At 40.7% G+C, this 13,918-nt stretch overlaps 1 protein-coding gene across 1 annotated transcript; it reads left to right on the top strand.

Moving 5' to 3' along the window:
* The first annotated feature begins 2,527 nt into the window (after positions 1–2,527).
* On the top strand, positions 2,528–12,947 carry SELENOO (selenoprotein O). Its single transcript, XM_014054247.2, has 9 exons — positions 2,528–3,108; positions 4,978–5,181; positions 6,119–6,299; positions 6,924–7,054; positions 8,511–8,791; positions 8,970–9,120; positions 10,339–10,524; positions 11,100–11,256; positions 11,553–12,947. Exons 1-9 carry the CDS (start codon positions 2,573–2,575, stop codon positions 11,757–11,759), a joined length of 2,034 nt encoding a protein of 677 aa, XP_013909722.2. The 5' UTR covers positions 2,528–2,572; the 3' UTR covers positions 11,760–12,947.
* Positions 12,948–13,918: the final 971 nt, after the last annotated feature.

The following is a 13,918-nucleotide window of genomic DNA, read 5'->3' as shown; positions in this document are numbered from 1 at the left end:
CCCACCTGCAGATCCCTGTGGAATTCAATTAGTTGCCTTTCAATATTAAGAACTATCATTCTATGCTTTCTTACTGCTGACAAGCAATGATGCTAACGTGATGGGGCTGAGGAGAGCTGAAACGGAAAAGTCTAGAACTGTGATGGCGAACCTATGGCATGAGGGCCAGAAGTGGCACGGAAAGCCATCTCTCTGGGCACGCCAGCAGTCGCCCATTGCTCTTCTGGGTTCCAGCATGCACATGTGTGCCAGCCAGCTGGTCTTTGCGGGTGCTGGAGTGCCAGAAAACGCCTCAGAACCTCCCAAAAAACAGCCTGGTTTCCAGCTGGTTTTCGGGACGGTTTTTGGCTGTTTTCAGGCCAGTTTTCAAAAACGGCCAGTCTGGAAAAAGGCCTGGAAAATGGCCTTAAAACAGTCCAAAAAAAACCCCCAAATGCCCCAAAACAGGCATGTGTGTGCAAGCCAGCTGATCTTTGAGTTTCCAGCACTCTAGCACATGCATGCACACACATTCTGGTTTGGGCACTCGGTGCCGAAAAGGTTCCCCATCACTCGTCTACAGAGTATCTTGTTGTCTATCTTTGCAATAGCTTCTATGGATTGCTCTTAAGCCACAACTTAACTGATGGCTGATAAAAGCGTAACTGGATGGTGACCTTGAAATGTTATCCCATCAGTATGTGAACCGAGGGGAAAGGTATACCTCCCATCACATGATCTTTTTTGCCCTGCCCTGCCCTGCCCTGCAGATACCCATAGAGGGTGGATGTTTTGAAAAGTGCATTTAACCATCTTCCCACTTTCAAGACTAGGGAAAACTCTTTAGAGCCTTTAAAATAATCTCGAGCTGTTGAGCTACCAACCATCCCCAAAGGCTGTGAATCTCACCAAAGATTAACATAATAACAACAATAATAATAACAATAACAACAACAATAATAATATTATCATCTAGGACTCTTTCAAAAGGATGCTCTTTTGAAAGGTCTATGTTTGCAATAGTTTTTATGGATTGCCTATTTCCAAGAGTCTGTAGAAGGCCTCATCAACACTGGAAAGCTGCAATCTGACATTATGCAGGGAGATGCCTCTCAGGATGCCTGGTGTTAGTTACCAGAATCAGTTACAATGGTTTACACCAAGGTCCTCTGTTCTGGTGGGAACAGAGATTCAACCTGATTGGTCGAAGGGTCTGACAGCTCCCTATAAAAGGGCTGCTGTCAGACTGAACCTTCACGGGATTGTACATAGTTACTTCTGTTAATAAAGAGCTGTTGTTGCCTAAGCCTGAGGGTGCCTTTCCTTTACCTGATCTAACACCTGGGGTCAGACTCCAGCCTCTCCTGCAGCCTAAGCAAAACTGGGCATAAACAGCCTTTCATGGGAAGCATCTTCTGAAACAGCTACAGAGGCTCCAACATCTGGTTGCATCTGCACCCCCAACACTTGAATCATCCTAGTTTGCATCCAGGGCACAAATGGAGCTAGGAAAGGGGGACAAAGTATTAAGAGAACATGATGTACGCATATCAGATTTTAAAAAGAATGCAAAGCGTATTTATGCTGCATCTAGGAAGATGTGATCAGGAGCCCATCCTTTTTACACAGCATCTTGACTGAGGAATTCTAGGAGTTAAAATCCACACATCTTAAAAGTTGCCAAGATTGAGAAATCCTGGGTTAGCCACTATTGCAGGGCTCTTAAGCCTCTTTGCCTTACTAGCATCTTGGCTTAGCCCTGGTGGGTTGCTGGCAGGAATCAGCACCTGGAAAACACCTAAATCGACAGATAAATTAAGGAGAAATTTTCTGACAATGAGAACAATCAACCAGTGGAACAGAAGTTGCCCTCAGAAGTTGTTCACTGGAAGCTTTCAAGAAGAGACTGGACTGTCATCTGTAAGAAATGATTAATTGGGTTAGGTATTCTCTGTCCTCATTGTGAGTTGTATTGTGTTGGTGGGGGCGGTGTGTGTGCACTGAGGGAGCTCAACCAATCTCATTGTACATAAGTTGTGCACTGACAAATTATTTATTGTTATTATTATTTCTTTTATTCATTAAACATGAAACTCAGTCAAGTGAACATTTAAAGATATGTCGCAAAAACCAATGACTGGTGCTAATGGTTGATACGGGTTGCTGCCAGCGTTCTGGGTATCAACCAAGTATCTTCTTAAAATATATGATGTTCCGAGTAGCGGTTTTTTGCAGTTCCGCTGGTGTTATTGCATGAAGCTGCAATTTATGTTGTGTTGTTGTTGTTGTTGTTATAATATGGTGTAGGGTTCTCCTGCTTGGGCGGGGATTGGACTCGATGACCTACAAGGCCCCTCCCAACTCTGCTAATCTATTAAATGGAGATCGGACGGGCACGTTTTTTTATGTTGCGCTTCTCAACATATCCCGTCCTCGGATTGGCTAAGTTTCTCCCGTGCCGGGATAGGGTGAAGGCCCGAGGCGTGTCTTGGAAAACAAATTGGGATAGGCTGCATAGAGAAGCTAAGGGTGGGATTAAGAGCTGATCGACAGGCGACCTGTCAGACGGTGGCCGAGAGGGCGAAAATAATGGATGGCCGCCGCTCTGCGTTGTAAACGCCGCTGCTTCGGTCGCTTGGGGTCGTCGCTGCCTGGCTGGTTGGCAGCGGGTCGCCTGCTCAGCATGGAGGCGGCCGCCTCGTCCTCCACGCCGGTCCCGCGGTGGCTCAGCGCTTTGCGGTTCGACAACCGGGCTCTGCGGGCTCTGCCGCTGGATCCCAGCGAGGAGAACGTCCCTCGGGCCGTGTCGGGCGCCTGCTTTTCCCGGGTGCGGCCCACGCCGGTGCGGTCCCCGCGGCTGGTGGCTTTTTCCGCCCCGGCTCTGGCTCTGCTGGGCCTGAGGGAACCGCAGACGGCGGAGGAGGAAGACGAGGCCGCGCTCTGCTTCAGCGGGAACCGCCCGCTGCCGGGAGCCGAGCCGGCTGCCCACTGCTACTGCGGCCACCAGTTCGGCAACTTTGCCGGGCAGCTGGGCGACGGCGCGGCCATGTACCTGGGGGAGGTGTTGAACCCGACAGGGGAGCGCTGGGAGATCCAGCTCAAGGGCGCCGGGCTCACCCCTTTCTCCAGGTAAAGAGGGGCGGAGGAGTCACTGGAGGGGTGTGTGCGTGCGTATGTATGTATGTATGTACGTAATCGGGTAGCCGAACTTGCCAGCTGCTGAGTGCGAGAAGCCCTTGGGGGTTGGTGAGTGGCAGTGACCCGTGCAGCATGCAGGGGGTTGGGATTGATGACCTCTGAGATCCAGCCAGGGCTGCCGAGAGGATTATTAAGTGCTGGAACAAGACTAATATGAGCCCCCGTCACCTACACATAAACCAATAACGTCATAATTGTATGTTTATTAATTACATTCAAACATACTTGCAAACCTAAATAAATGAGTCATGAAACTAAAATTCAATTAATTACATAACTGTTCACTGAGTTTCAGATTAATAAAGGTTATGTCAAACAAGGCTGGCAAGGGGTTTTGCTATACACACAAAGTAGAGAGTAGGGAATGAGTATAAAGCCAATACTGTTTTTCTTTTTAAAAATTTAGTTTTGTATTTTTTTAAAAAAAATCCCTTTGAGCTCCTTGGGCCCTGGAACAATGTACCAGCTGCACCCCCCTCTCCTCAGGCCTGCTTCCAGCTCTAGGATCCTGTATAGGACTTGGTTCCTTGTCTTAGCCAAGCCGTTTGGTCAGGTACAATTATCTGGACTCTACATAAAAAGGTGCATGGAAGCTGATATGGGCTGAAGCAATGATTCTCAGGGATGTTTTAATTTAGATTACTAAACAAAACAAATGTTGGGACTTAGATGGCCATGTGTCTCTGTTTAGGTAAATCCACTTCTGGATTTATTCCCCAATTGGTTTGTGATCGGTCACATTCAAACTTTGAAATTCTTTTCCCAAAGATTTCTGTAATAAAATTGTCGAAGTCTGGAATGCTCTATCTGATTCAGTTGTCTCCGCTACAAATTTTCACAGTTTCAGTCATACCTTACTTCATACTTGTGGTCAGTAGAGGGGCCATGCATAAGTGCACTAACGTGCCTATCATCCCTGTCATTGTATTTTTATTCTCTTGTTTTTGTTTGACAAATTCCAATAAATAAAATAATGAAATAAATAAAAGCAGCAAGATCTAATTTGTGTGGATTTCCTTCCCTTCCCTACACAACACAACAAGCATGCACACACACACACACACACACCCCACACACACTGCAAGTCCCTGTTTTCTTTGCAAGGTTTTGGAAGCGGCTGCCCATTGCATCTTTCCTAGGGCTGAGTGAGACAGACTGGCATAGAGTTAACCTGCTTGCTCACGGTCTCCCAGTTTCTAGCCCTAATGCCTTTTATCGGTCTAATTAGAAACCACTGATCTCTCAAAAAGAGATTCTGGGCAATGTACAAATAAAATATTAAAACATGATGGTTTATTTAGCCATTGGATAACAAAAGAATCATTCAACCAGATTGAGTTTAGTCACATTAAATGATAAACCTATAGTTTGATGCAACATCAAAGTTAACAAATTACATTATAGTACAGTGTGATATGGGAATCAATTTTTTTAAGAAGGTCTGTGATTCTAATCTGCCAAGTTTCACTCCTTTTTCTCCCATATTTGTCTCCCATTTTCTGTTTTCAATTGTATTTCTAAAATGTTAGAAATGATCATTTTATAGTTGTAAAGCCATATAGTAGTATAGCTACTATTGTTTCAAGCTGTGATGATACTAAAGCCATTCAGTCATGCTTCTTAGATTGGAAATACTCGAGCTGGAAAATATTTAAAGCAAAAATAACAAATTCATTTTGGTTCCTTGAGCCGTAAAGGATCCTTTAATATGTAAGATGATTTCTGGCCCCGATGTGCTATGTTTAGCTTTGAGTTTTGAAGTTACATCATATTTACACACATTATTTTCATTATTTTCAGACAAGCAGATGGTCGTAAAGTTTTGAGATCGAGCATAAGAGAATTCCTTTGCAGTGAAGCCATGTTTCATCTAGGAATACCAACCACCAGAGCAGGGACATGTGTAACATCGGATTCAGAAGTTATTCGGGATATATTTTATGATGGAAATCCCAAAAAAGAAAAGTGTACAATTGTACTAAGAATAGCACCAACATTTATTAGGTAATTGTTCTGGTTGGATGTAATATTAAATGTGTCCTTTATAACAGAATGTGGATAAATTCTTACTATGTCCAGAGGTTTTTTGTATAGTGTCATGATATATTGTAAACGTTCAGCTTCAGTGTTTTCTGGGATCACAAAGCTAGTATGACTAACTTTTGTTTGTTAGACTAGTATCTGGAAGATGTATTTTTGCAACTCAATGACTACTCTATTTTTCAGAGTATAAGACGCACCTTTCCCCCCTTTAGAAGAGTGTGGAAATGTTGGTGCGTCTTATACACCTAATACAGCCATTTTTGGCCTCCCAAAGCCCCGTTCCTGCATCCCATTTTTGCAAAGAACTTAGGCATTTTTGCCTTCCCCCAGTCCCCAGCAGCACTCTGCAGGCTTCAGCAGGGCTGGGGGAAGGCAAAAACGGCTCTGTTTTGCGAAAAACAGCCCGTTTTCTGCCCGTTTTTTGCAAAAACTGTGTTTTTGCCTTCCTTCTGCCCTGCTGAAGCCTGCAGAGTGCTCCTGGGACCAGGGAGGACAAAAACTTTTTTTTCTTACTTACCTCTTCGAAATCTTGGTGTGTCTTCTACACCAGTGGATCTTATAGTCCGAAAAATATGGTAGTTTCATTTCTGAATTATTATTTATCTATTTTTATATATGTATGACTACAGATTTAGAGATGAATATACTTGGTCACAGAGTCAGCCAGATATTTAGACTGGATTTGGCATTTTATCCACCTATCAAGTCCTTTCCAAGGTCCTGAGATAGATGTTATTAATATTAGTTTATTATTAATTATATCACAAAGGAGTTTATTTTCATTTTATGGTTAAATATGCTTTTTTTTAAAAATAGTTACAGAGAAAAAAGATCTTACTGAAATGTCAAAATACCTTATGAATGGATGGGGGTAATTGGCAATTCCTGTTTTAAACAGGTTTGGATCATTTGAAATTTTTAAATCTGCTGATGAATTGACAGGACGTAAAGGTCCAAGTGTTGGTAGAAATGATATTAGAGTTCAAATGCTTGATTATGTGATCAGCACTTTCTATCCAGATATTCTACAAACACACCCTGACAATAATGTTCAGAGGAATGCTGCTTTCTTTCGAGAGGTAAGGTGACAATGTAAAGTATTCATTGTTAATCTACACTTCTCCTTCAAAGGCATTCAGGGTGCCTTTTTAATATTCCGTTATTAATGCCATAGGCTAATTACTCTCATTTGCTTATCCTTGAGTAGGAATCTGAATGGAAAATTCATGTTCACAAGCATGTTTAAATAGCATCATGCAATCTCTCAATCTCTAAATTTATTATGTTATTTTATGAAGATTTTCATTTACTGTGTTTTCTTTTATTACGAAAGATTCCTGAGACTCACTTTTATTTTCAGTTTATTTTTTTTATAATTAATTGTATAATTTCAGACTTTCCAAAGTACTCTTGAAGTACTTGTTAGTCTGCAAAAAGAACAAATCATTGAAGGGCCAGGGAAATTAAACATCTACAAACAGGAAAAATTAAGATCCCACTGCCCCATTTTCTATTCCGATGCTTATATGAAGGGTATCTTCCAAATTAAGAACTGTGTTAGATACTGAAATCTAAAACTATGAATGCTAGAATAAAAAACTTTCAATATAAATATTCGCTTACCATGTTATTACAACAAAGTTCTTCTAAAATACAATTTGTAGATTAAAAGAGTGTGACCATTAATTGGTATATATTTTAAGGTATCAAGACGGACAGCCAGGATGGTTGCTGAATGGCAGTGTGTTGGATTTTGTCACGGTGTACTCAACACAGATAATATGAGTGTACTTGGACTTACAATTGACTATGGACCTTTTGGCTTTATGGACAGGTTAGTGTAGCTCAGGTTCTTATAATGTATTGATACTCTTTTTGCAATTTTGGTCAATAATTTAATTCCAGCACTTTTTCTTTAATAGTAATGTTAGAAACAGTGGAAGAAACTGAAGCATGTTGAATTATTATTTCAGATAAATTGTCTTCTTGCCATGCAGTTTTTTTTAAGTAATTGAGGAGTTAGTACAAAATGATTAATTTTGCATATAGAAGTCTCATTCAAACAGGATAGAGAGATAAAACTATCCTCTTACAACTTGCCACAGCCAACTTACCACAGCCAACTTGCTGTGGCCAACCCACCACGGGGCAACCCACCATATCCAACTCACTGTGGAACAACGTGCCATGGGACAATTCAACAATTCAATTTAATTACAGTAGAACCTCTGGTCATGAACGCTTCTGACCATGACCAAATCGGGATCCGACCAAAAAAATCACTTCCCCCCCCCCTTCCCGGCAGCTGATTTCTCCTTCCAAGCCATTTTTTTTGTAACCACCAAATTTCCAAAATTAGGTACGGGTCACGACCAAAGTTATGGAACGAATTATGATCGTGACCAGAGGTTCTACTGTATTTCAAATAATTAAAAATGTATTGTAATTTTTGTCATTCACATTTCATTTTCTCCCTCTTTTAGCATCCTTTCTTTAATGATTCTATTCCACAATTTCTTCAATATTAGTGTAACTCTTGTCCTGCAGTGAGCTGGTCATAGAGAGTTGTCCCACAACAAATTGTCTGTGGCAAGTTGGCTGTGAAGAGTTGGCCATGGTGAGTTGGCCATAGCAAGTTGTCCTAGACCCAGCTCAAGTTCAAAAGAGATGAGCTACAAAAAGATCTGGTCCCTAGACCATACTGGTATGGTCCATACTGAAAGACCATACTGAAAGACTATATGATATAGAAGTATTGTTGAAATTGTTGTTTAGAATAGCAATGCTATCTCAATGAATATGATGATATAGTGTTTAAAATGAATGTGATGGCAGCTTATATATTCTGATCCCCCCCCCATCTTTACCTGTTGTTTGTAACTTTGTGTTTGTACCTGCCTTAGATTTTATACTCATCTTAGCAATATAGCAATAGCAATAGCAGTAGACTTATATACCGCTTCATAGGCCTTTCAGGCCTCTCTAAGCGGTTTACAGAGAGTCAGCATATTGCCCCCAACAATCTGGGTCCTCATTTTACCCACCTCGGAAGGATGGAAGGCTGAGTCAACCCTGAGCCGGTGAGATTTGAACCGCTGACCTGCTGATCTAGCAGTAGCCTGCAGTGCTGCTTTTTAACCACTGCGCCACCTTGGCTCATAGAAAATGATGCATACTATTTTCAAATATCTAAGTGCTTCCTGCAGTATTTAACATTCTGTGCCATGTATCCCTATCAGTTCAATATTATCCGATATCATTTTACATTTTATATCTTGTATCTTTTCTAGATATGATCCTGAACATATTTGCAATGGATCTGATAACACAGGACGATATGCTTATAATAAGCAACCAGAGATTTGTAAGTGGAATCTAACCAAATTTGCTGAAGCCTTGGTCCCAGAACTTCCATTGGAAATCAGCATGCCCATTCTGGAGGAGGAATACGATGCAGAATTTGAAAAGCATTATTTGCAAATCATGAGAAGGAAACTGGGTTTAATTCAGCTTCAACTAGATGAAGATAATAAGCTGATCTCTGATCTCTTGGAGACTATGCACATCACAGGTTAGTCTGAATCTTTTTAAGAATACTAAAAAACAATTTTAACATTTGGATAATTATGATACATTAAAAATATTACAATTGTACAAACACTTGGAACTTAGTTATAGAAAGTTGAAAGAAAAAGCGGAGACTTTCTTATACGGCTGAAATTAACCTTCTGGTTTAATCTGCTCTGTAGGTGCAGATTTTACAAATACTTTCCGCTTGTTTAACTCATTCCCTCTGGATTTTGATCCTTTAAACCTAGAAGAGTTTCTGGATCAGATCTCAAAGCAATGTGCATCTTTGGAAGAACTGAAAGTTGCCTATAAGCCTCAGATGGATCCCAGGTACATTGAGCCATGAGACCATGCTGTGAGAGTAAACGATGCTGTGTCAGATTTTGTGAGAGAGAATAATTTAACTGCTGACAAATTAAATTTTATATATAAAAATATAACTATGGAATAGTTCAATATGTAGATTGACTGCTAAAGTTCAATATTGCTGTTACAATATTCTTATCCCTTTGGCTGGGGGGCTGAAATAATATTTTCTTCCATATTTAAATTAAACTGGAGATTTTAAGCTATTAGCTTCTAGAAGCAATTATGAATTGAAATGAGCAGACACTGTGGTTTGCCTACTAGCCACCCATCTTATAGAAATAAGACTCAACATACCATTTAACTCCAAGGATTCTTGGACCTAAGAATTACACATTTATAATATTACAAATGATAAAATATTATACGATTACACATTCATAATGAAACATGCCCTTTCATAAGCATGTACAGGGGATGTGGTGGAGTAGCTCTGCTACTAGATCTCCATTTTTGGTTACACATACCAGGATTAAGAAATTGCTGTAAGTGAAAGACCAATAGAGAAGGGAAAACAAAAAGATGAATTGGACAACTAATTCGGAGATGCCCTCCAGAACAGTATATTTCCAGAGATCCATACAGTTCTTCTCCAGTGGTATTTTGGAAGTTGTTGAAAACTGATGTGTTTGATGTGTTCAGCATGATTTTTCTGGCTATACATGATCTTTTTTCTCAATTGTGTGTGTAAGCTACCTGGAGAAATTGGGAGTCAGGTAAATTTCACCCACCCCCCTTTTCTGGCTGGAATATACATGTAGTTCAAAGGGAGAAGGGAATAAAATCATCAATACAAGGAAGATAGCAAGCAAAAGCTGCTTTGTGGTTCCATTCATGATGGAAACTGCCCATTGTGTTTTAAGGATCTTTGGGAGAAAAGCCTGAAATGAGACAGCCTGTTATGTTATAGCGGTGAAAGCACAGATGATATATGAAAAGCTAAGTCTGCCCACTTTTAAACATGCCTTTAAAGCAGCATTTTTCAAGCTTGTTGACTTTAATACCTATGGACTTCAACTCCCACATTTCCTCAGATAGCATTCTGCTTTGGGAATTCTGGGATTTAAGTTCACATGTCTTACTCATCAAGTTTGAGAATCCCTCTTTAGAAGGATAAGAAAGAACTCTTGACAAGTATAATGCTTTATTATATGGAATTGATAAATGGTTTCTTTTTTCTAGACAACTTTCCATGATGCTGATGTTAGCACAGTCTAACCCACAACTCTTTGCCTTAATTGGAACAAAGTCTAATATCAATCAGGAATTGGAACGAATAGAACAGTTCTCTAAACTGCAGCAATTAACAACCTCCGATTTAGTCAATAGAAATAAAAAAAACTGGAAAAATTGGCTGCAAAATTACAGGTGAGGTTATTTACATTCTCTTTGCTTTAGTGCCTTTGTTTCATTTTGTTGAGGTATATTCATTGGTGGGCTGCTACGGGTTTGCCTAGGTTGGTGAGAACTCATAGCTAATGTTATGCCTGGTTCGGAGAACCTCCAAATCCCACCCCTGGCTGGCCCTGCCCACTCCACCCCACCCTACCCCTTCCCTCCCAGGAGTCTCTATGCAGCCCATTTTAGATGCGAGGAAAGTGCAGGGTCCGTGTGGAGGCTCAGGGAGTGGGGAAAATGGGCCTCCTGGAAGTTCTGAAGAGCCCTGGGGGAGGCAGTTTTCACCCTCCGAGAGGCTCAAGGAAAGCCTCCAGAGCTTGGGGAAGGTGAAAACGGTCCTCCCTCTATAGTGCAGGAGACCGACTATGCCACGCCCACCATAGCCATGCCCACCCAGCAACCAGGCACTATGAGATTTATCCTGAATTACGTACTTTTAAAATATATTCAAATTAATGTCTTTTATTTAACAGTCTCTTTTAAATGAATCATTTCATTTATTTAACAAACTATTGATCTAGGCTCTCGTTTTATTCTGCTTTCAGAGTTAGGCTGGAAAAAGAAATAGAACACATTAGCAATACTGACACGTGGCATGATGAGCGCCTGAAAATTATGAATGCCAGCAATCCAAAATATATATTGAGGAACTACATTGCACAAAAGGCTATTGAAGCAGCAGAAAATGGTGATTTTCTAGAGGTGAACAGTTTTTCCCATATTTATACGTTGTTTTCTTTCCCTACCCATCTCATTGCAGGAATTCTGGGTGATGTATCGGTGGTTAAAACCAAGCAACAATAAAATTGAATAACCACTAATCCCCATCACCCAAGTCTGGGGTCAAGAAAAAATCATTCTAGATTTCCCACAAAAAAGAATGAAACCAATCAAACTCTTGTGAGATGTGCAGGGGTGAGGTGCGGGTTCCAGATCCAAAGGACACTATTAAGAACAATCCTGTGTCACTGTCTTGTTCTCCTTTCCTTCCTCTCCAGGTGAGAAGAGTCTTGAAACTCCTAGAAAGTCCCTATGAAGATTCAGAATGCTTCCTAGAGGTCTCTGAGGAGAGGGAGGAGGAAGAAAGTGTGATGGCAGCTGCTTCTGCTGTTGCTACCTGCAGCTCAGGAACGCAGGAAAAAATTCCATACAGCAGCAAGCCTCCACTTTGGGCATCGGAGCTCTGTGTGACCTGATCTTCGTAACTGCCTTGCTAAAGTTTTCCCCAAAGAGGTTGCAAAGCTTTTGGGAGTGGAAAGAGTAGCAAGGTGCTGTAGAAGTGCTATTCAGTCTGAACAGACCATTTGGGTGTTTTCCTGTCTCACCCAAGCCACATTTATTTTATCAGATGTGACAATCAATTCTCCGGGCACCCACTTAATATGCCGGGTAACCTGGTAGGTTGAAGTTTGATCTTCTTTCTTGAGCAGGAAATGCTATTACATTTTTACGCACACTAGCTGGTGAACATCCAAATGAATCTGTGTTTTTGAAGACAAAAATATAAAGCCAGATGCTGGATGTATTTTTGTCTGAAAATGAACTACTAGTACTTCAGAGCTATGTTTTTAATTTTTAGTTAATGCAGGGATATTTTGATTTTTTCATTGGGAAGCAAGATGCTTTTATTTTGAAAATGTGTTCCACTTAAGCAGATTGTTCATTTATTGTGAACCTCTGTGACTTAATCATGAAAATATTATCACAATTTCTGTTTTTCTTGTTGGTTCAAGGCTGTATCCTGCTTTCTACATGCAGTCACTGAATGAGGAATACTTAACACTTTACTCCAGAGGTGGGTTGCTCCTGGTTCGGCCCAGATTGGGCGAACTGGTAGTGGCAGCAGCGGGAGGTTCCACCCATCCACCTGGACGCTTCTGCACTTGCGCAGAAGCATCGCACACATATGCATGAGCACAAACTGGTAGCGCCAGGATTTGCAACCCACCTCTGCTTTACTCCCCCCCCAATAGATTTTCAAAGTTAATGGCACCAATTACTTGTTGAATAGATGAACAAACTGAATTTAGCTTTGTTACTCCTTAAGGGTAGCAAAGAGTCCTTGAGGGGCGATTCATTAGCCTCCTAACTTAAGGAATATATCCTCAGAGTGACATCTTTAAACTATATTGCTGTAGTAGATAAAAATATAAATTACTGATTTTGAACAAATCCCCCGCATTCCAATGTTGCATTTTGTATAGGTTGCGTATTTTTTGTTTCAAATTTGCTACCTCAGGAGTTTTCCATTTTTCCACTTTTTGCTATCTGAAGTGTATTGTCGAGTTATATTTTGATTGCATTTGACTATAACATTCAGCACATATTTCAATTGAAGATCGTTCAATGAAGTAACTGGATGAAAGCATCTCTTAACTGAAGAATGTCTCATTGGGTGGGTGGGTGGGTGGCAATGGCTACAGTCAGAAGACATTTTGTCATCTTTGCATTGATTGGTGCCTGGATGTGATGAATATCAAAGATATGCTCTTTTTGCATTAATAATGAATTCTTGCTTCTGTTGATAAGTTGACAAATAGTAGATAAATTCTGAAAAATAAAAATCTAGATTACAGGTGGTCCTTGGAGCCTGCCTATTAGGGTTATAAATTGTGACGGTTGTAAAACGGGTCAGTCCCAGGACCAACCTGATTTTACTATCTTTCTACAGTCATTAAGCAAACACCAGTTGGTAAGCAAATGCCATGGTTTCTAAGCAAGCCCCTTGTTCATTATGGCATGGTTTTGCTGAAATCCAGAAACGCCAGTTTGGTGCAAAACTCATAAAATGCAGTCAAATGACTGTGGGATGCTGTATTTGATCACAGTGCATACTTCCGAGTGCTCAAATGTGAGTCATATGACAGCAAGGTTGGGGCAACCATCAGAACTTCAGATCCAGGTTGTAATTCTCCTTTTGTGGATCCATTTTTGAATAGTCCCTAACCAACTGGTCTAAGTTAAGGACTGCCTGTATTAAGGTAATAATAAGACTTTAAGTCATACTATACTATTAACAAGTTATACTATTAAAAGGTCTTATGTTTTTAGGTCTTTTTGGTATCGTTTTCCCGAAGATAAGACAGGGTCTTATTTTCTTTTGACCCCCGAAATAAGTGCTTGGCCTTATTTTCAGGGAAGTCTTATTATTTTTGAGGTGCAGGAGGTGGCGAGAGTGGTCACCTCATGGCTGCTGCTGTGTTGCAATATTTTCAGGGAGGGCTCATTTTAGCACATGCGCTCAAAAGCCTGAGTGGGCTTATTATCCGGGGAGGTCTTATTTTTGGGAAACAGGGTACTTGTTTAAATAAAACAAGACAGATACGAATAAAATTAAGCAATTTTATTGGCTCTGGGTTTCTTT

This window comes from Thamnophis sirtalis, unplaced genomic scaffold (assembly GCF_051295495.1).
Source record: "Thamnophis sirtalis isolate CommonGarterSnake01/CBP01778 unplaced genomic scaffold, rThaSir2_p1.2 scaffold_9, whole genome shotgun sequence".
Classification (NCBI taxonomy): domain Eukaryota; kingdom Metazoa; phylum Chordata; class Lepidosauria; order Squamata; family Natricidae; genus Thamnophis; species Thamnophis sirtalis.
Note: the sequence above shows the minus strand (reverse complement) of the source record. Positions and strands in the feature narration are given on the sequence as shown.